This window comes from Monodon monoceros, unplaced genomic scaffold (genome assembly GCF_005190385.1).
Source record: "Monodon monoceros isolate NGI ecotype Baffin Bay Population unplaced genomic scaffold, NGI_Narwhal_1 Super_Scaffold_10, whole genome shotgun sequence".
Taxonomy (NCBI): domain Eukaryota; kingdom Metazoa; phylum Chordata; class Mammalia; order Artiodactyla; family Monodontidae; genus Monodon; species Monodon monoceros.
Genome location: NW_021703766.1, coordinates 18,623,380 through 18,645,817, shown reverse-complemented (window position 1 = coordinate 18,645,817; position 22,438 = coordinate 18,623,380). Strand labels below are relative to the sequence as shown.

The following is a 22,438-nucleotide window of genomic DNA, read 5'->3' as shown; positions in this document are numbered from 1 at the left end:
CCTTCCTGGCTGCAAAGCCATTTAGCCAAGCGTTCTGACATTCTTATTTTGGGCCACACCTGTTCCTTGGTTCATACTTAAGGAGGCCAAAAACACTTTATAAAAGATAAACATCAAAACTTCCACATCTTCCAACAGAAAACCTCTGACCATGCAAGCTACGACATGCCCATATGTTCCCAGGAAAAACTGAGCACACAGCCTCACACGAGAAGCCCTCCCTGTTACCACCTGCTCCCAGAGCCAAGTGAGACCCTCTGCGTGGCTACCCTTGACTCCTGACAGCCCTAAAGGCAAAGATGGGCTTGCTGAGCCAGTACAGGAAAACCTATAAGAAAACACTCAAAACATCAACATCCTGACTTTGGTTGCTATTCCATCTTTGTCCTCCATAATTCACCTCCAGCTAATGTACTAAACGTGTCTACTCAAATGCAGAAAACACAGCACTGGAGAGAAAATGTAGTTCAGATTACACCTAACTCCACTCTGATACACAAACACCCATAAAAGAACTTTAAATGTATAGGTACTTTCTTCCTCAGGTAGGAAAAACAAACAAACAAACAAAAACCTTTCTGGGGACTTCTCTGGTGGCACAGTGATTAAGAATTCGCCTGCCAATGCAGGGGACACGGATTCAATTCCTGGTCCAGGAAGATCCCACATGCCGTGGAGCAACTAAGCCCATGTGTCACAACTACTGAGCCTGAGCTCTAGAACCCGCGTGCCGCAACTACTGAGCCCACATGCCACAATTACTGAAGCCCGCAGGCCTAGAGCCCCTGCTCTGCAACAAGAGAAGCCACCACAATGAGAAGCCCGCGCACAGCAACGAAAAATAGCCCCCACTCGTCACAACTACAGAAAGCCCACGCACAGCAATGAAGACCCGACACAGCCAAAAATAAATAAATATATACATACATACATACATTAAAAAAAAAAAACCTTCTCAATAACAATAGAAGCTAAAATCTGTGTACCCCTCTTTTGTATCAGGCACTATTCTAAGCACTTTAAGCACTCAAGCCCCATACCCATCCCATATGAGTTAGGTACTAGTATCGCATCCATTCTACACATGGGGAAACTGAGACCCAGAGCAGTTAAGGAACTTGCTCTAGGTAACACAGCTGCCAGGATGCAAATGCAGTGTGGCTCCAGAGTCCATGTTCCTGGCCACTGAGCTACACTGCTCGGGAAGCCAACCACAGCCCTAGGTGTCTTTCTGCACATGAGCAAAAGTGAGTCAGTAGTTGGTTCAACAACACTGAGCCCCGACATACAGAAAAGGGGAGACAGTGACTCCTCCTACAGAATGAAGGTAGTGGCAGAGCCCCCATGCACTACCAGTGCCACAATAGGGCGGTGATGGGAGGCTGAGCTCCAGATGAAGGCTTCTAGCCCAAGGCAGGTTGCAGGCCAGGGGGACCTGACTCGGCACTGGTTCCAAAACACATTTGGCTTACTGAAGCTACTTCACTGAGGCAAAGCACAGGGAAATGCAGGAATGGCCTGCTCCCATAGCCCAAGGGCATCTGTGCTCACTCTGGGAGAGCTGCTATAAAAAGATGTGGTCCAGCCCCAAGGAGTTCACAACCCAGCAAGGATACAGTTGCATAAATGTGGAAGGATCACATGCGGCAGGGTGGCAAGTGTCATCAGAGACATGATCATGGCTGAAGGGGTCAGGCAAGACTGCACGAGGTGTCACAAGCAAGAAGGACACCTCCAGGGCAAGAAGGACATCTGCCAAGGGGCACAGCAGGAAATGTCTGCAGGATGTTTGGGGTCCCACACAGACATACTGGTGTGCAGCGTGTGTGGAGGGGAGAGGTGGCAGAAAAGGCTGAGCAGGGCCCACAGCACCTGTGTCCTGTGGGCAGAGGGGTCAGAGATCCAAAGCAGGCAAGGGGCAGAGTGTACAAAGGGAATGGAGAGCAGAGGCCTGACGTAAAGAGGTTAATCAGGAGGCCATGGAAATAGCCCAATGGAGTAGGGATAGAGAAAGGGGCCAAATTAAAGAGATGCTTGGGAAGTAGCAGAACCATAGGATGAGAGACAATTACTCTGAGGTCTCCTCCCACTTATGGGCCAAGGTGGACAGTGACTGTCAACAGAGACAGGGAACACATGAGGATCTGGTTTTTTTGTTTTGTTTTGTTTTGTTTTTAACATCTTTACTGGGGTATAACTGCTTTACAACGGTGTGTTAGTTTCTGCTTTATAACAAAGTGAATCAGTTATACATATACATATGTTCCCATATCTCTTCCCTCTTGCGTCTCCCTCCCTCCCACCCTCCCTATCCCACCCCTCCAGGTGGTCACAAAGCACCGAGCCGATCTCCCTGTGCTATGCGGCTGCTTCCCACTAGCTATCTACCTTACATTTGGTAGTGTATATATGTCCATGCCTCTCTCTCTCGCTTTGTCACAGCTCACCCTTCCCCCTCCCCATATCCTCAAGTCTGTTCTCTAGTAGGTCTGTGGCTTTATTCCTGTCTTACCCCTAGGTTCTTCATGACATTTTTTTTCTTAAATTCCATATATATGTGTTACCATACGGTATTTGTCTTTCTCTTTCTGACTTACTTCACTCTGTATGACAGACTCTAGGTCTATCCACCTCATTACAAATAGCTCAATTTCGTTTCTTTTTATGGCTGAGTAATATTCCATTGTATATATGTGCCACATCTTTCTTTATCCATTCATCCGAAGATGGGCACTTAGGTTGTTTCCATCTCCGGGCTATTGTAAATAGAGCTGCAATGAACATTTTGGTACATGACTCTTTTTGAATTATGGTTTTCTCAGGGTATATGCCCAGTAGTGGGATTGCTGGGTCATATGGTAATTCTATTTTTAGTTTTTTAAGGAACCTCCATACTGTTCTCCATAGTGGCTGTACCAATTCACATTCCCACCAACAGTGCAAGAGGGTTCCCTTTTCTCCACACCCTCTCCAGCATTTATTGTTTCTAGATTTTTTGATGATGGCCATTCTGACTGGTGTGAGATGATATCTCATTGTAGTTTTGATTTGCATTTCTCTAATGATTAATGATGTTGAGCATTCTTTCATGTGTTTATTGGCAGTCTGTATAGGATCTGGTTTCTGCAGGAAGGTAAGCTCATTTTGGGGCAAGCGGGTTCACTGTCTACTGGACCTTAAGCAAAACACTGGGGTTTCTGGAGGCATGATCTGCTCAAAGACAGAGTGGAGACAGAGGAGTATAAGTCCTGTGCTCTTGCCTGGAAGGCTCTTCGGCTGCCCCTTAACTGCACTTTCAGGGCCTGGCAAAGCACAATCAACCATTCATAGGCAACAGAGAGTCTGCTGGGTTCCTCAAGGAAGGTGAGAACTGCCTCCACTACCTCCATACCCACTTCACCCAGCTACTTTAAGTTCTAATCAAGCCACAACTACTGAGCCCGCATGCTGCAACTACTGAAGCCCACGTGCCTACAGCCCGTGCTCCGCAACAAGAGAAGCCACTGCGATGAGAAGCCTGCACACCACAACGAAGAGTAGCCCCCACTTGCTGCAACTAGAGAAAGCTTGCATGCCACAACTAAAGATCCCGCACGCCACAACGAAGATCCCACACATGGCAACGAAGATCTCGCGCGCCGCAACTAAGACCTGGCTCAGCCCAATAAATAATTAATTTTTTTTAATTAACTCAAAATGGATCAAAAACCTAAACAGAAGAGTAAAATGGGAATTCCCTGGCAGTCCAATGGTTAGGACTCCCCACTTCCACTGCACGGGGAACAGGTTCAATTCCTGATCAGGGAACTAAGATCCCACATGCCATGTGGTGTGGCCAAAAAAAAAGAGTAAAATTATGAACCTCTTAGAAGAAAACATATTTAATATTCTCGACCTTGGATTTGGCAAAGGATTCTTAGATACGATACCAAAAGCATGAGCAACAAAAGAAAGAAATAGATAAATTGGACTTCATCAAAATTAAAAACTGTTGTACTTCAAAAGATATCAAGAAAAGACAACCTGGAACTTCCCTGGCAGTCCAGTGGTTAAGAATCTGTGCTTCCACTGCAGGGGACATGGGTTCGATCCCTGGTCGGGGAACTAAGATCCCACGTGCCTCAGTGTGGCCGAAAAAAAAAAAAAAGAATAAAAGAAAGGACAACCTAATACACACACACACACACACACAAAATGGAACACTACTCAGCCATAAAAAAACAACAAAATAATGCCATTTGCAGCAACATGGATGGACCTAGAGATTATCATACTAAGTGAAGTCAGAAAAAGACAAATACCATATGATACCATGTATATGTGAAATCTAAAATATGATACAAATGAATTTATTTACAAAACAGAAACAGAGTCACAGACATAAAGAACAAACTTACGGTTACCAAAGAGGAAAGGGGGGGTAAGGGGAGGGATAAATTAGGACTTTGGGATTAGCAGATACAAACTACTATATATAAAATAGATAAACAAGGTCCTACTGTATAGCACAGGGAACTATATTCAATAGCTTAAAATAAACCATAATAGAAAAGATATGAAAAAAGAAAGTCAACCTAAAGAATAGGGGATGGTGGTGTGATGAATTGGGCGATTGGGATTGACATGTATTATACACTGATGTGTATAAAATTGATGACTAATAACCTGCTGTATAAAAAAATTTTTTTAATTTAAAAATTAAAAATAAAAGAATAGGGGAAAAGATTTTCAAATCATATAACTGACAAGAAACTTGTATCCTGAACATATAAAGAACTCTTACAACTCAATAATAAGAAGATAAATAACCCAATTTAAAAATAGGCAAGCCACGCAGCGTGGCCAAAAAAAAAAAAGTAAAAGATATTAATAGACATTTCTCCAAGGAAGACAGACAAATGGTCAATAAGCACATGAAAAGAGGCTTGATATTATTAGTCATCAGGGAAATGAAATGAAAACCACAATGAAATACCACTTCACACCCACTAGGATGACTATAATCAAAAAGTCAGATAATAACAAGTGTTGGCAAAGATATGGAGAAATCAACCCTCATACACTGCTAGTGGGAATGTAAAATGGGGCAGCCACTATGGAAAACAGTCTGGCAGTTCCTCAAATGACTAAACAGTGTTACCATATGACCGAGCATTTCTACTCCTAGGTATACAGTCAAGAGAAATGAAAACACATGTCTACAAAAAAAACCTGTCACAAATGTTTATAGTAGCATCAATCATAACAGCCAAAAGGTGGAAACAATCCAAATGACCATCAACAGATGCATGGACAAGCAAAATGTGATATATCCATACAACAGAATAATATTCTGCCACAAGAAGGAATGAAGCTCTGAAACATGCTACAGCATAGGCGAACTTCGAAAACACGCTAACTGAAAGAAGCCAGTCACAAAGGGCAACATATTATATGATTCTATTGATATGAAATCTCCAGAATAGGAAAATCCATGGAGACAGAAAGTAGATTAGTGGTTCCAGGGGCTAGAAGGAGGGAAAGTCCAGGAATGACTATTAATGGGTATGGGGTTTTTCTCTGGGATGATGAAAATAATCTGGAATTAGACTGCAGTGATGGTAGCACAACTTTGTAACTATATTAAAACCACGGAATTGTACACTTTAAAGGAGTAAATTTTATGGTATGTTAATTATATCTCAATTTAAAAATATGTATGAAACAGACTTACTTCCCTAGTGGTCCAGTGGGTAAGACTCCACGCTCCCAATGCAGGGGGCCCGGGTTCGATCCCTGGTCGGGGAACTAGATCCTGCATGCATGCCGCAACTAAGGGTCCGCATGCCGCAACTAAGAAGCCCGCATGCCACATCGAAGATCCCATGTGCCGCAACTAACAACCAGCGCACCCAAAATAAATAAATAAATAAATATTAAAAAAAAAAAGAAAGCAACAGATTGATAACAGTGATTGTTCTTTATTTAATAATTAACAAAACGGATTCAATTAATCTAAAGGATCAGTCACAAAGACATTTTTAGGTTTCAGTAATATTAATCATAGTCATTTTCCTATACATTAAGAGAACCAGATGGCCAAAGCAGAATATACTAAAAGCAATGCCACAAGAAAAAGCTGCTACTTGAACAAGCTAACAAGAGAGGAAGAGAACACCAAAACATGTCCTCCCTAAAAGACCAACTGTCCCTGATGGATTCACTGATAAACTAATCTACCACCTCCTGAAGTTCCCTGACATGCCTGAGCTCTCACAGTTCTACTGCCCAGGAGCCCCAGCCCAGCCTTGACCCCTTCTAGAAGGCTTCTTCTAAACTAGTTCACTCCTGGACTAGCAAATATGATCACATCTTGCCTCTGCTGAAAACACTGCTGAAACTCAGCCATAAAAAAGAACAAAATAATGCCATTTGCAGCAACACGAGTGAACCTAGAGACTGTCATACTGAGTGAAGTAAGTCAGACACAGAAAGACAAATATATGATATCACTTATATGTGGAATCTAAAAAAAAGGATACAAATGAACTTATTTACAAAATGGAAGTAGAGTCACAGGTGTAGAAAACAAACTTATGGTTACCAGGGGATATGGCGGGGGAGGGATAAATTGGAAGATTGGAACTGACATATACACACTACTATATATAAAATAGATAACTAATAAGAACCTGCTGTATAGCACAGGGAACTCTACTCAATAGTCTGTAATAGTCTATACGGGAAAAGAATCTTAAAAAAAAAAAAGAGAGGATATATGTACATGTATAACTGATTCACTTTGCTGTACACCTGGAACTAACACCACATTGTAAATCAACTATACTTCAACAAAAATTAAAAAAAACAAACGCTCCTGCAGCTCCCACTGCTTATATATACAGAAGTCCAGGCCCCTTGCCATAGTACACAAGACTCTTCCCTCAACTGGTTCATCCTGACTGTTCCCAGGAAGCCATCCCATCACAGCAGAAAACTTATGGATCCACTCTCAGGCCCTAAAGTACCACTGCCCAAAACCATCGGGCAAACTCCTATTTGCCCCTAAATGCCAGGCTGAAACACCACTTCACAGTGCTGTGGTGCAGTAACCACCCCTACAGCTACCCTCCACTAAATACACCTGTATCTATCAAGGAGACACATCAACCCTCAAACATCTCATCTGGAGTTAACACCAAAGTCTCAAATTCTAGACACAGCTAAGGTCACTACCATCACTCCCCTCCCACCAACCATACATCCAAACAGTCCAAATAGCTTTCACCTCAACCAATGACCTCTTAGAAATCAGAAGCAACTGGCAGAAAGGCTTTAGCTGTTATCATCCTCTACCTCTCACCTCACTACCAAAATACATCCAAGTAGTTTCAGGTATAACTGTTTATGAATGATGATACTTTTGGTTTTGGAGAATGTTACGCTCATCATACACACACACATGCGTGCATGTACGTGCACACACACACACAGTGACCCCAGGAAATGGAAAGCACCAAAGGGGATTCTGATCTTCCAAACCCAGTGCTGGGATAAACAGTGGCAGGCCCCCCCATCATTCCTGAGAGGAGTGTCTTGCTGCTATCCCTACATCTGTCCTGTGCTAGGTCTGCGCAGCCATTCAACCAGCCCTGTATCCGGGAAAGCCAGAGGCATCCATCATTCCTAGGGAGAATCCCTATCTAGATGCAACCTGATTCCTACTTTCCACCTTAAGGAATAATGAGAGAGATGATCAGATACAGCAGGAAGGAAAACCCGCAGGAGCTGGCAGGCAGAGTGAAAATGAAGACAGGTACAATATCCACAGAACACTGAGGCTCCTTTCTCTTGCCGAAAGAGAGATGCACCAGTGAGGATGTAAAAAAGGTGCTAGCTTTCCTGATGTGTTAGTGCATGAACTAACACCTTATCCACTGTCCCCAAGCCCCTTCTCCCTACAGGGCCAGGCAGGGTCCGACTTCACAACTATGTTACATTAACAATGTCAAAGCACAAGACCCGCAGCTCACCTCTAAGCAGCCCAGAGGGGTCAAAAGACCCATCTTATGAACAAGGCAAACAGACTGAGACAGCTCCACATGGCTCCATCGCAAACAGTTTCAGGTCAATTTAGGCAGACCTTGAACTCCTCCTACCTCACCTGCTCCACACCATGGATCCCAAACCCAATGGCCAGGCGAAAACGATTCTTACTAAAGAAGGATGAGTGTGTGGAACTCAGAATATCATGCACATGGTAAAAGACTGCATTCCAAGACCAGCTAAAAGACAGGCATTAAAAAAAAAAAAAAAAAAAAAAAGACAGGCATGAGGGCTTCTTGATGTAGGGGCATTTGCTTTTGGTTATTTTATTTTAATTTTATTTATATTTTTAAAACAGGTAATATATTCACAAGAAAGAAAATGTGAAAGCTTCAAAAGTGAAAAATTTCCTTCCCAGTCCTATCCCCAGCCACCCTGTCCCAAGGGACAGCCAATATTACAAGTTTTTCTTAGCTTTCCAAAGATATTCTATGCGTGTACAAGCAGATACAGATATATTCATTTTCCCTCATTTTTTTTTACATTTGGTAGCATAATATACATTGTATTTTTCACTTAGTGATACATCCCAGAGATTACTCCAAAACAGTACTTGAAGAGCCTCCTCATTTTTTTCATGGCTGCATAGTATTCTTTTACAGATTAACAAAAATTCATTTAACCAATGTTCAGAGTTGCTTAAAGTGCCACCCAATAACAGATTATAGTAGTTACTTTTGTAAAACGAACCTATAAAAGCCTCTTTTCTCTGCCACCAAAGCCATGCAAAAGTTCAAAGAGCACATTTAGTGCAAGAAAAAGATTTAAGAATCAGTTTACCTTTGATGGGAAATTATTTTTCTAAGCTCCCTGTTCACAAAGAGACAGAGCTATGAACACTGTAGATACAGCTAGTCAGCAAAGGCCAAGGCTTGAATAACAAAGATCACAGCTGCACGCTACACAAAGAGGCCAAACATGCCACACACATTCTGATTAATAACTAAAGGACAGTTTTTGCTCAGATCAAAGCCAATTTTTTTAAAAAAGTCAGGTTCCTGACAGTTGAATCCTGAGCAGGTCTAGATTTCAAGTACTTGAAATTAGTCAATGACGAAAAACCTGACTGATATTAAACATAGATTGGAAAAGACATACGGTTTAAGTGCTACTCACTCTTTGGAAAAAGCCAGCTGCCTTCTCTGTGTCAGAGGCCAAAAAGTAGAGAGGGCCCGGGCAAAAACACAAGGACTTTTCCTGCCTCCGTGACAGTGTCAGGACAGCTTGCACCATGCCACTTACACCACTCAAGGGACAAATGGACTGAGGACCATATTCTAGAACCCACCAGCTTCTGGTAGAGGCTTTTGTCCCCTCAACTGCGCCTAGCCCAGGACTGGGCATGAACTGCTGGGCAGAAAACAGCTGAAAGGGTGCCTGGGTGGTAGAGGAGGCCCACCTGCAGGGTCCAGAGCCTTCCACAAATCTGAGGTTTGCTGACTGTAAATCTAAGTCTCACGCACATCCTCCTATTTATTAAGAAACTGCCTCAACTGTCTTCCACATGGAGGTCACTTAAAGACTTTGGTCATTAACATGGTAAGATAAAAAAGGAACCAATGTTGGTGGCAGCCTTCCTCTCCATATATGCCAGAGTCCCATGCTGGTAAGCAAAGGCCAATAGCAGTGAGGGCTAATGAGGTGTATTCCCACTGGAAGCAAGCTCAGGTCACTTGGTTTTGACTGTAAACAGTTCAAATTCCATGAAGGACAATCACTTGCCAATTAATTTTTGGAATGGAAGCCCACACCAGCCCGGCCCAATGGCCACCTTTCAGGATCCTCCACCCAATGGCTTGGCTTAGCAAGTAGGCAGCCAGCAAACAAAGTCCTCTCCAGCTTGTTGGCTGCCACCATGACTCTCATCACAGAACGGATCAAGAGAGCAGAAAAATGTTCTCTTAGCCAATGACTCACCAGGAAGTCTGTTCATGTTGACGCCTTGAGCTGAGAGTCCTATTCCCATGTACCTTTGAAAAAGCATACATACAAAAATTCTGGTTAGCAAATGATTATGCATCTCCCTTCTCAAATATTTCTTGGTAAAAGACAGAAAAACAGGAAAAGCAATGAATGTAGAGACACTTTTAACAAACTAGTGGTTCTTGGAGAACCTTTACATTTTGATTTTCTAATGGAAATCTCTCAATGCCTTAAGCAGCTGGAGAAACAGGAGGTAGTGTCTGTAACCAGGAACCACCGGCTTCAGTTTCAGAGGAAAGTTTCCTGGAGTCACTGCTTCCAGTCCCTTGGTTTCTGGCTCCAGCTAAGGTGGCGGAATCTATTCCCAAGAAGTGCCTAAAGTAACTAGTTCAATCCTAGGTAGTGCTTGGCAGAATAATGCAAGATCAAGCCCAAAGGGACAAGTCACTCTTCAGCAAAGACCAAAACATGGAAGAAGTAAAGCCAGCTGGATCCATATAGGATCGTAAAGACCCCTCACACAGGGCTTCTTCTCTGGGGTCTCCAAATTCATTACCCTTGCCCTATCCATTCACCACTGGTCTCCTCAGTCATCCAAAGCTGAAGGTGGTGGTGTGTGAGGCCCCAGAGACCCACCCCGTACTCTTCCCACCCAGGTACCTAAACAATTTAGGCAGCTACAGCCAGGTGGGACCCATGCTGGGCAACTCTGTCAAAGATATCTCAGTGGCACTCATGAGAGGGCAGGTCAGAAAAGGAAATGAACAGGGTTTTTTAGTCTAAATATTTGTAGTGTACAAAGAAACAGTGAGTTATTTCCCCAAGAACTTAGAAATAAGAGAAACAAGTCAACACTATCTAAGTGTAAAATAGTAGAAACCCACACATGATGCCTGAATTAACCACATATGAGCATCAAGAGGTAGTTGAGAAGCTCACAATATTGAAAACACCAAGACGGCGTGGGGTAACTTTACGGTTACCCCAACCAAGACGGCTAAGGGGTAACTTTACGGTTGCATTAACAATGTGAATAAGGACTTCCCTCGTGGCGCAGTGGTTAAGAATCTGCCTGCCAATGCAGGGGACACGGGTTTGATCTCTGGTCCGGGAAAATCCCACATGCCGCGGAGCATCTAAGCCCATGTGCCACAACTACTGAGCCTGCGCTCTAGAGCCCACACGCTGCAACTACTGAAGCCCACGCGTTCTAGGGCTGTGTGCCACAACTACTGAGCCTGCGTGCTGCAACTATTGAAGCCCATGTGCCTAGAGCCTGTGCTTCGCAACAAGAGAAGCCACCGCAACGAGAAGCCCGTGCAACGGCAAAGAAGAGTAGACCCCGCTCGCCGCAACTAGAGGAAGCCCATGTGCAGCAACGAAGACCCAATGCAACCAAAAATAAATAAGTAAATAAAAACAATGTGAATGAGCTTAATGCCACTGAACTGTTCACTTAAAAATAGTAAAAGTGATAAAATTTATGTGACGTATATTTTACCACAATAAAAAATGTATTTTTAAAAAAGCAATTACACGGGGTTGCCTTATTTTGACCATTTCCAAGTAGCTTACATTTACATTCTAATTGTTCCCTGTTGTAATTCTGCAAGAAACCATTTTACATACATTTCCCCACCTTGGGCCATTCTTTTTCTCTCCTGGCATGTTCCATGCACCTTAGGTACCTGTTTCCTAACACTACCAGAGTCCTCACAACGTGGTGCTCCTGAAGCTGCGAGCCTTCCACCTGCAGCAAATGCCCCTTTGCCCTTCTCTGGCCAGCTGCACAACTGGGTGTTGGAGAGCAGGGAGGAAGGCTCTGACCCACCCATTTTCCCCTGAAACCAGCTACCCCCCATCTTGCTGGGCAGGACCCAGGAAACGACAGCATCAACACATAGCAGCAGCCGAATAACTGGCCTGAAGGGGTTAGGGGAAAGGAGAGGGAAGAGAAAGGAGAAAAGGGAAAAGAATAGCACTTCAAAGAATGACTCCCATGGTTCAAAAGACTCTCAAACTGCCTGCTACCTCCTGCCAGGAGGGGACCTTCAAGGACCATCAGGAGCAGAAGCTGTGTAAGCCTGCTGGCAGGATTCCCATTAGACTAAAACCTGCACATTTGCCCAGAAAAACAGCAGCCCAAATAATCAGCTTCCTTACTTTACGTGGAAGATGCTGCCAAAAGTTGGTCTCCATTCCCTTTACACCACAGCTGACCAAGCAGCAAATTACCCCAACTGCCCCTGCAGTCATCAATCAACATATGCAAATGCAACATAGCCAGGAGTTTTCCTGACTTGGATGCCAGGCCACTTATCCTGCCCTGTTTAGAGGGGCCTGGCCTCTGCCCAACATCACATGTGATCCCATCCCTGGCATACAGGTTTCCTGACACTAAGATGAGGGCTTGTGTTTGAAGCACATGTGCTTCCTGGGTGACCCCCAACTGCTTAAGGCTACTGCAAATAGGGGAGGTCAAGGGTCATCCAGGAAGAGTATGCTTGGCCACCAGCAACAGAGCTCTGGTTCCACAACTTCCCATGGGAACAGGGAACTACTAAGGCACATGCACTCAAACACAAGTTGCTTATGTCTCTGTATAGGGGAAGCCTCTTCTATCTCCAGCAGTTAGCCCTCAACACCTCCCTGTAGACTCTGCCCCACAGGTGGGACAGTGTTTACCAGTGGATGTCCTGGGAGCCTCTGTTCAAACCCCAGGGTCAACTTGAGAATCTGAGTAGATAAGCTAAGGGTAGAGCACACAGAGGAGACCAATACCCACACTTGGATGTCATGCCCCCGTGAGTGTCAATGACACAGGGAGCTGCCCCACAGAAGCCTAAGTTGCATGTTAATATGAGGTCAAGCTAAGTCAGTGTTCAAAGGGAATGAGTCCCAATTTTTCAAACATTGGATGATATTAAGTCTTTTCCAAAAGTATGATGTTCTAAAATTACAAAAAGATGCAGCCTTCCAGCAAGTCTTCATACACTTAAAAACTGTTAACCAACCAGTCTAAGATCAGCAAAGAGCAGAAAAAAAACTATAAGGACACTGTGAATATACTAAAAAAACAGTGAATTGTACACTGTGAGTGAATTGTACGGTATATTAAATTACTTCTCAAAGACACTCAACAAACTAGGCATAAAAGGAAACTATCTCAACATAATAAAAGGAAGGCCTTATATGAGAAACCCACAGCTAACATCATATCCAATGGTGAAAGAATGAGAACTTTTCCTCTAAGATCAGGAACAGGACAAAGATGCCTGCTTTCGCCACTTCTATTCAACAGAGTATTAGAAGTTCTAGCCAAAGCAAGTAGACAAGAAAAAGAAATAAAAGGTATCCAAATTGGAAAGGAATAGGTAAAACTATCTCTGTTCACAGATGACATGATCCTATATGTAGGAATCCTATATTCCACAAAAAACTGTTAGTACTAACAAACAAATTCAGCAAAGTCACAGGATACAAAATCAACACACAAAAAGCAGTTGTGCTTCAACATAAACACTGAACAAAGGAAAAAAGAAATCAAGAAAATAATTCCATTTACAATAGCATCAAAAAAAATAAAATACTTAGGAATTAACTTTACCAAGAAGGCAAAAAGCTTGTACACTAAAAACTAAAATGTTGCTGAAATTTTAGAAGACAGAAATAGGAAATTCCCTGGCAATCCAGTGGTTAGGACTCAGGGCTTTCACTGTTGGGGCCCGGGGTTTGATCCCTCGTCAGGGAACTAAGAACCAGCAAGCCATGCGGCACAGCTAATAAATAAATAAATAAAATTTTATAAATAAATAAATTTTCAAAAAGACACAGGGACTTCCCTGTTGGTCCAGTGGCTAAGACTCCACACTCCCAATGCAGGGGGCCCGGGTTCGGTCCTTGGTCAGGGAACTAGATCCCACATGCTGCAAATAAGACCCAGCACAGCCAAATATTTAAATATTTAAATAAATAAGTAAAAAGAAACAAATAAATGGAAAGACATCTGTGTTCACGGACTGGAAGACAATATTGTTAAGATGTCAATACTACCCAAAGCAATATACAGAATCAATGCCATCCATTTGGGAAAAGAAAAGTTGGGGACTTCCCTGGTGGTGTAGTAGTTAAGAATCCGCCTGCCAATTCAGGGGACACAGGTTCGATCCCTGGTCTGGGAAGATCCCACATGCCGCAAGCAACTAAGCCCATACTCCACAACTACTGAGCCCACGCATCACAACTACTGAAGCCCGGGCGCCTAGAGCCCATGTTCCGCAACAAGAGAAGCCACCATAATGAGAAGCCTGTGCACCAAAATGAAGAGTAGGCCCCGCCTGCCCCAACTAGAGAAAGCCCACGCACAGCAACGAAGACCTAATGCAGCCAAAATAAATAAATAAATTAAATTAAATTAAGAACCCAGAAATAAACTCTCCTATATGTGGTCAACTGATTTCAATAAAGATGCCAAGACGATTCGATGCGAAAGTGATAGTCTTTTCAACAAATGGGACATGTGGATATACAAATAGATATACAACTGGTGCTGGGACAATTGGATATCCACATGCAAAAGAACGAAGTTGGGGGCTTCCCTGGTGGCGCAGTGGTTGAGAGTCCGCCTGCCGATGCAGGGGACACGGGTTCGTGCCCCGGTCCGAAAGGATCCCGCATGTTGCGGAGCGGCTGGGCCTGTGAGCCATGGCCGCTGAACCTGCGCGTCCGGAGCCTGTGCTCCACAATGGGAGAGGCCGCAATAGTGAGAGGCCCGCATACCGTAAAAAAAAAAAAAAAAAAGAATGAAGTTGGGGCTTCCCTGGTGGCGCAGTGGTTAAGAATCCGCCTGCCAATGCAGGGGACACATGTTCGAGCCCTAGTCCGGGAAGATCCCACATGCCATAGAGCAACTAAGCCCATGCGCCACAACTACTAACCCTGCGCTCTAGAGCCCACGGGCCACAACTACTGAACCCTGCACACCTAGAGCCCGTGCTCCACAACAAGAGAAACCACCACAATGAGAAGCCCGTGCACTGCAACGAAGAGTAGCCCCTGTTCGCCACAACTAGAGAAAGCCCTCGCACAGCAACAAAGACCCAACGCAACCAAAAATAAATAAAATAAATTTATTAAAAAAAACAACAAAAATAGAAGGAAGTTGGAGACCCTTACCATACACCATATGCAAAATTAACTCAGAATGGATCAAAGACCTAAATGTAAAACCTAAAACTATAAAACTCTTTGAAGAAAACAGAGGAGAAAAGCTTTATGACATTGGAATTGGCAATGATTTCCTGGATTCTTTGGACACCCAAAGCACAGGCAACAAAAGAAAAAATAAATTGGACTACATCTAACTTTTGTACATCAAAGGACTGTCAACACAGTGAAAAGCAACCAAAGAAATGGGAAAAATATTTGCAAATCATATACCTGATAAGGGTTTAATATCCAGGATATACAAAGAACTCTTACAATCAACAACAAAAAAACAAGCCACTCTATTAAAATGGGCAACTTGAATAAACAAGAGATACACATGGCCAATCAGCACATGAAAAGATGCTCAGCATCGCTAATTGTTAGGAAACACACATCAAAACCACAATGAGATACCATTTCACACCCTTTAGTATGGTTATTATCAAAAAACCAGAAAATAACAAGTATTAGTGAGGATGTAGAGAAACTGAAACCCATGTGTATTAATGGTGCAGCCACTGTGGAAAACAGTATGGCAGTTAATTATATGGCAATTCAAACACAGAATTACCATAAGATCCAACAATTCCACTTCTGGGCATATACCCAAAAGAATTGAAAGCAGAATTCTAACAGGTATCTGGACACCCAGATTCATAGTGGCTTTATTCACAATCAGCCAAAGGTGTATTAAAAAGAAATAACAAGACCAAAATGGAGTTATCTGCCCCTAGGACAGCAAACCAAGACTTCACTGCACATCAACTATACCCCAATTAAAAAAAAAAAGTAGGGCTTCCCTGGTGGCGCGGTGGTTGGGGGTCCACCTGCCGATGCGGGGGACGCGGGTTCGTGCCCCGGTCCGGGAGGGTCCCACGAGCCGCGGAGCAGCTGGGCCAGTGGGCCGTGGCCGTTGGGCCTGCGCGTCGGGAGCCTGTGCTCCGCAGCGGGAGGGGCCGCAACGGTGAGAGGCTCGCGTACCGCAAAAAAAAAATTAGGGCTTCCCTGGTGGCGCAGTGGTTAAGAATCTGCCTGCCAACGCAGGGGACCCGGGTTGGAGCCCTGGTCTGGGAAGATCCCCACATGCCGCGTAGCAACTAAGCCTGTGCGCCACAACTACTGAAGCCTGTGCACCTAGAGCCCGTGCTCTGCAACAAGAGAAGCCAGGACAATGAGAAGCCCATGCACTGCAACAAAGAGCAGCCCCCACTCACCGCAACTAGAGAAAGCCCGCACACAGCAACGACGACGGAACACAGCCAAAAATTAATTAATTAATTAATTTTAAAAAAAATTAATTGCACTTTGAACCTCTCTCAGGAATGTGACCTTTAAACAATCAATCTGAAATTTCCTGATTAGCACTACTGAGGTAATCTGCATGATAAAACCCCACCATTCCCTTCCTGCAAAAGATGTCCTGCCTAAAACAATCCTTTCTTTTCTTTTGCTAATAACTTTCTTGCCCCACCCTCCTTCTGCCAGATAAAAACCTTTCATTTTGTACAACCCCTTGGAAGGAGTATCTCTCTACTTGGTAAATGCGATGTTGCCCAATTCATGAACCCTTGAATAAAGCCAATTAAATCTTCAAATTCACCAGTTGAATTTTTGTTTTTTAACGGGTAGAAAGTTTCTGTTGATGAGTGGATAAACAGAATATGGTATATACACACAATGGAATATTATACAGCCGTAAAAAGGAAAGAAATTCGGACAAATGCTACAACATGGATGAACCTTGAGGACACTATGCTAAATGAAATAAAATTCATAAAAACAGAAAGAATGGTGGTTGCCAGGGTCTAGGGGGAGGGGAGAATTGGGAGTTATTGTTTAATGGGTACAGAGTTTCAGTTTGGCAAGATGGAAAAAGTTCTGGAGACAGATGATGGTGATGGTTGTACAACAATGTTAATGTACTTAAGGCCACTGAACTGTACACTTAAAAATGATTAAAATGGTAAATTTTATGTTATGTATTTATATTTTACCACAATAAAATAAATGAACACATATCAGAACAACTGTTTAAAAAAAAAAGGTTCAAGCCCACTACCACCAATTATAACATTTGTTATTACATAAAGTCTTTTCCTCTCTTCAAGCTTGGTCATTTAGGGTCCAGGGAGATAATATCTTTACCTGCCTTTTCCAAGGTGTCATCTCTGGCCAAAAACCCAGCATGTGAATATGAGTTTATTTGGTTCTGATATCTCCCAAACATCAATCCCTCAACCCAGACAAACAAGGACAATAGATGGAGTCTAAGTCTGCAGGCTCCTACCCTACGTCTCGTGCCACAGTGGGGAGAACAGGTGCTGTGTCTGCTGCCCACCTCAGGATGCTGGGGCTATGGGCTGGAGCCTCCAGCCCTCAGAGGAAAAGCAAGACTCAAGTGCAGTGCTGGGCAAATAATGGACATTCAACAAACGCCTAGGGTTCATCCATTCACAGGTTGGTAAAGAATTTTATCACCAAAGTCACAGGCTCTCTCCCAGCCACATTTCAATGGGAACCTCAGCTTCTAGGTGGTATGAGGTCATGACAGAGCTATATGACAGATAAGTGAGCTCTGAACTCAGCCACAACATCCCCAGTACTATTCTCCCCTCTTGCTGACATTGGACTTCAGCACTGTGAAATTAAATGACTTACAACAACAGACCTAGTGACATAACAGGCACAAGGGAAGTTCACTTCTCCATCCACTCACAAAAAATCTAGGTAAGACCTGAGGTTTCCTCTCAATCACCAATGAGGGGACTTTCCTGGTGGCGCAGTGGTTAAGAATCCGCCTGCCAATGCAGAGGACATGGGTTTGACCCCTGGTCCGGGAAGATCCCACATGCCGCGGAGCAACTAAGCCTATGCTCCACAACTACTGAGCCTGCGCTCTGGAGTCTGTGAGCCACAACTACTGAAGCCCACGTGCCTAGAGCCTGTGCTCCACAGCAAGAGAAGCCACCGCAATGAGAAACCCGCACACCGCAATGAAGAAGAGCCCCCACTCGCCTCAACTAGAGAAAGCCCGCCCACAGCAATGAAGACCCAACACAGCCAAAAATAAATACGTAAATAAATAAATTTATTAAAAAGAAAAATCACCAATGAGTAACATGTGTAGTGCCTTGCCAGGTCCTGGACTGATGTGGTCGCAGCTCTCCGATAGGCTGCCATGAATGAGGCAAAACAATAAGGAAAAAAAACCCAAACCCAAGTATGTTCACCTTTGGATCTAAGAAGCAGGAAGAATGATGTTAAGACGCTGCCTCCCCTCCGTTGATCTCTGGTGGCACTTGAAAATGAATGGGTTGTTTGCTGCTGTTGGGTCCTTGCTAAAGTTGTAAAAACAGGTGTGATAAATGTCTCTTCATAGAGGCCTCTGTAGTCACCCATTCCACAAAGATCTTCTGTGCCTAGTACAGCGCTGGGGACACAAGGGTGGATTCCCTGCCCTGGAACAGTTTCCAGTGCCAAGTCAGGGGTGGGCCAGAGAATCAGGGTGCAATGAGTGGGGGGTTCCCAGAGGAAGCGAAGGCTGAGCCAAGACCTAGTAAAGGAGATGAGGGGGAAAAAAAAGGAGCTTGTTCCATGCAGAAGCAACAGAATGTGCTGAGGCGTAGAGGCAAGAAAGCAGCCCCGTGGTCAAGGAAGTGAGAAGAGTTCAGTGTGGCTGGGTCACAGCTTGGGTAGACCTAAAAAGAGCCAAAGCTGGAGCCGGAAACAAGCTATTCACACACAGCCTGCATGCTAGCTTAAGGAGTTTGAACTTCATGGGAGGTCATTGGGAAGCTGCAGAAAGGGTTTAAGAAAGGGCGCAACTGATCAAACATCTGATATTTGAAAAATGGATTGAAGAGGCAAAACTAGAGGCTACCAAAATCATCCCAGTGGAAGATGACAAGGCTGGACAAGGAAAGAAACAGTGGGATGGCAAGATGTGGAGAGAGCCAAGTGTTCTTTAGAATAAGGTGAACTTACTGGGTGGGGGAGGAGCTGCCCAGGACACATCCCAACACAACCAGTCACCAAAGAAAGGGCAATTCTGAGACGTACTTGGAAAGTTTGGAGCCTAAGTGCCTGTCAGTAGCAGCCTTGCTCCAGCTCTGCTCCAGGCCTTTACACTGTGCACAAACAGCTGAATAGGAAACATACCTGTATCAGAGCAAATATATTGGACAAACCCAGATTCAAATCACCTCTTCACCATGTGCCCAAGGGCACATCACTTGGCCTGTCAGAGTCTGCTTCCTCAGCTATCACCATGAATCCAGAGAGCCCTCAGGGCAGCCACTGAAATGAGTGGACAACCCCACTGTCCTCTAGTTCATGCACTGGAGGCTCTTCTAGTATTGGAATCTGGTAAAGGAAAGTAGGCCATCCTTGAAGGCCTGGATCTTGGGACATCTAAAAACAAATGCCTGTTTACATGGGACTGCCAAGGAGAAAGAAGGTGAGCATTTGCTTCCTTCTTGGTAATGGGTCAGGCAATGCTAGGAACACTAACAGACACAGGCTGCCATGGTCTCCTGGGAGGGACGCAACAAGGGCTCTCACTCCCCAAGCTGGTGACAGGCACAGACAGAGCTTAGTTCCCCACACTTCACATCTCCACTAGGGCTTTCTTTTCAAGTAGCAGGATATATCTGAGAAGCTTGGGGGAACAGTTATTTACCCCATAAAATGAGTGAAAGTAAGGTAAACCCATCTGATTTACTCCTTTCTTCTAATATGGTAGCAAAATAGAAAATAGCATTTGTCAGAGAGGTGAAACAGCCAGTAAGTGTAGAGGGACAACAGACGAGCTCTCATGGCAGAGAGGCCATGAGTCGGCCTCTACCTTCTCAGTCTCTACTCTTCACCGCAAAAACCACAACATGGGCTAGAAGAGTGACTCCGCCTCTCTGTCAGGCTCCAGAGAGAAGAGGGCTGGGTCAGGATCTCCCAGAGAGCAGGAGAGAAGAGCAGCAGCAGCAGCAGTGGCCCTCGGCTGACCACACAGCCAGGTCCACCCTGAGGCAGCAGGTCCAAACCAGGGCCCTGGAAAATGACCAGCCTTGAGAATGGACTGGTCGTTTCTGGGGTCCGTGCTGCCCTCCATCCGCCTCTGCTGACTCTCCCACAAAAGCAACAGTCTGCTGAAACCACTGCAGTCACGCAGAGAGTTGCGAGCATGTTCCAGTCAGCTTAGATTCTTCCTTTTTCTCTTTAGTTTTCCAGATTTTCTACAATTAACATAAATTACTTTGATAATCATAGAAAAATCATTTTCAAGAGCCAGCTGATGGCTGCATACTGAGGAGGTTGCTGGCTCTCACCCATCAGACTCTCCCTGGATTGTCCCAGGGCAACATTTCAATGCCAGAGAGACGCAATGAGGGACCTGGTCTTCATGGTCAGCTCCTCAGTATACTCACTTCCCTGAGCCTTGACAGGAGGGCTGAATCTGCATCAGAAGAGCACACCTTCAGAAACAGCAAGAAATGGTCAAAATCCATGCTCAGTAGAGGAGGTGGGGCTCCTGGTGCATCCCAAGCATAACCCAGAGGAGACCCTCAGGAGACCCCGCTGAAGTGACACAGCCTCAGCACAGCTCTAATTGACTGGAGAGTCTTCCATGACCCAGGCAGGCCTAGGGGTAGACAGAGGACAGGACCTTAGAAAGCAGGCCTCTGGACTCACACCCTTCGAAGATATACAGCAAGGCCTGGAGGGAGGAGACCACCCCTTTGCTGTAATCCCCCACCTGGTCCTCAGAGATAGCTTGGAGCGCTCCACGCAAGGAACCTCTTTGGCAACAAGTCTGACATTCCCTTCCTGCCTCCTGAAGAGAAGACCCTGAAGAGTTTTAAAGTGACAGGGACACTTTGCGGCAGGGCTCCAGAGATAACATCCCAGACTCTGAAGCCTGGTCTCAGACACTGCAGCCTAACTCAGGACTGTGGGTCTTTGATTTCACCCCACATCTCAGGTTCCCTATCAGAAGAAGAGAGGCTGGACTAAACGGGCTCCTAAGCACCTTTCCAGCTCTGGCCTAGAGACTTCGGTTCTTGGCAGAATAATGTCTGGGTACTGTTGCAAATGTGTTGTACCCAGTTCCAAGACCAAGATGGGGCAGACCCTGGAACAGCAATCAAAAAGCCATCAAGAAGACATCAAAAGAAAAGGAAATTATAGATCAATATACCTTCTGAAGAGAGATGCACAAATCCTCAACAAAACTATAGCAAACCAAATTCAACATCATTAAAAGGATTAATATCACGACCAAGTGAGATTTATGCCAGGAAATCAAGGGCAATTTAACACAAGAAAATCAATCAAGGCACTTCCTGGCGCAGTGGTTAAGAATCCGCCTGGGGCTTCCCTGGTGGCGCAGTGGTTGAGAGTCTGCCTGCCGATGCAGGGGACACAGGTTCGTGCCCCGGTCCGGGAAGATCCCACATGCCGCGGAGCGGCTGGGCCTGTGAGCCATGGCTGCTGAGCCTGCGCGTCCAGAGCCTGTGCTCCGCGGCGGGAGAGGCCACATTGGTGAGAGGCCCGCGTACTGCAAAAAAAAAAAAAAGAATCCGCCTGCCAATGCAGGGGACGTGGGTTCGAGCCCTGGTCCAAGAAGATCCCACGTGCTGTGGAGCAACTTAAGCCCATGCGCCACAACTACTGAGCCTGTGCTCTAGGGGCCGCAAGCCACAACTATTGAAGCCCGCGTGCCCTAGAGCCCACGCATCGCAACTACTGAGCCCATGCGTCACAACTACTGAAGCCAGCGTGCTCTAGGGCCCGCGTGCCACAACTACTGAGCCCACGTGCTGCAACTACTGAAGCCTGCGTGCCTAGAGCCCGTGCTACGCGACAAGAGAAGCCACTGTAATGAGAAGCCCACGTACCGCAACGAAGAGTAGCCCCCACTCACCGCAACTAGAGAAAGCCCACACGCAGCAATGAAGACTCAATGCAGCCAAAGGAAAAAAATAAAATCAATCAATATAATAAACCGCATTAACAGAAAGAAGGAAAAAGAAAACCACACGATCATCTCAATTGACAGAAAAAGCATTTGAAAAATCCAGCATCCCTTCATGATAAAAACACTCAGAAAACTGGGAACAAAAGGGAACTTCCTCAACATGATAAAGGGCACTTACGAAAAACTCACAGCCAACATACCCAATGGTGAAAGACTGAAAGTTTTTACCCTAAGATGAGGAACAATACAAGG

The 22,438-nt window shown here is 44.8% G+C and overlaps 1 protein-coding gene across 2 annotated transcripts in view; it reads right to left on the bottom strand.

Annotated features, from left to right (window-relative positions):
• RANBP10 (RAN binding protein 10) overlaps positions 1-22,438 on the bottom strand; it is a 66,635-nt gene that overhangs the window by 31,934 nt on the left and 12,263 nt on the right. Inside the window, exon 3 of one of the 2 annotated variants that reach the window (XM_029202995.1) lies at positions 10,003-10,055. In XM_029202995.1, coding sequence (XP_029058828.1) covers positions 10,003-10,055 — 53 coding nt within the window. Of the gene's footprint in view, positions 1-5,713; positions 5,774-10,002; positions 10,056-22,438 lie in introns of those variants that run through there. The other variant, XM_029203004.1, reaches the window with a different exon arrangement.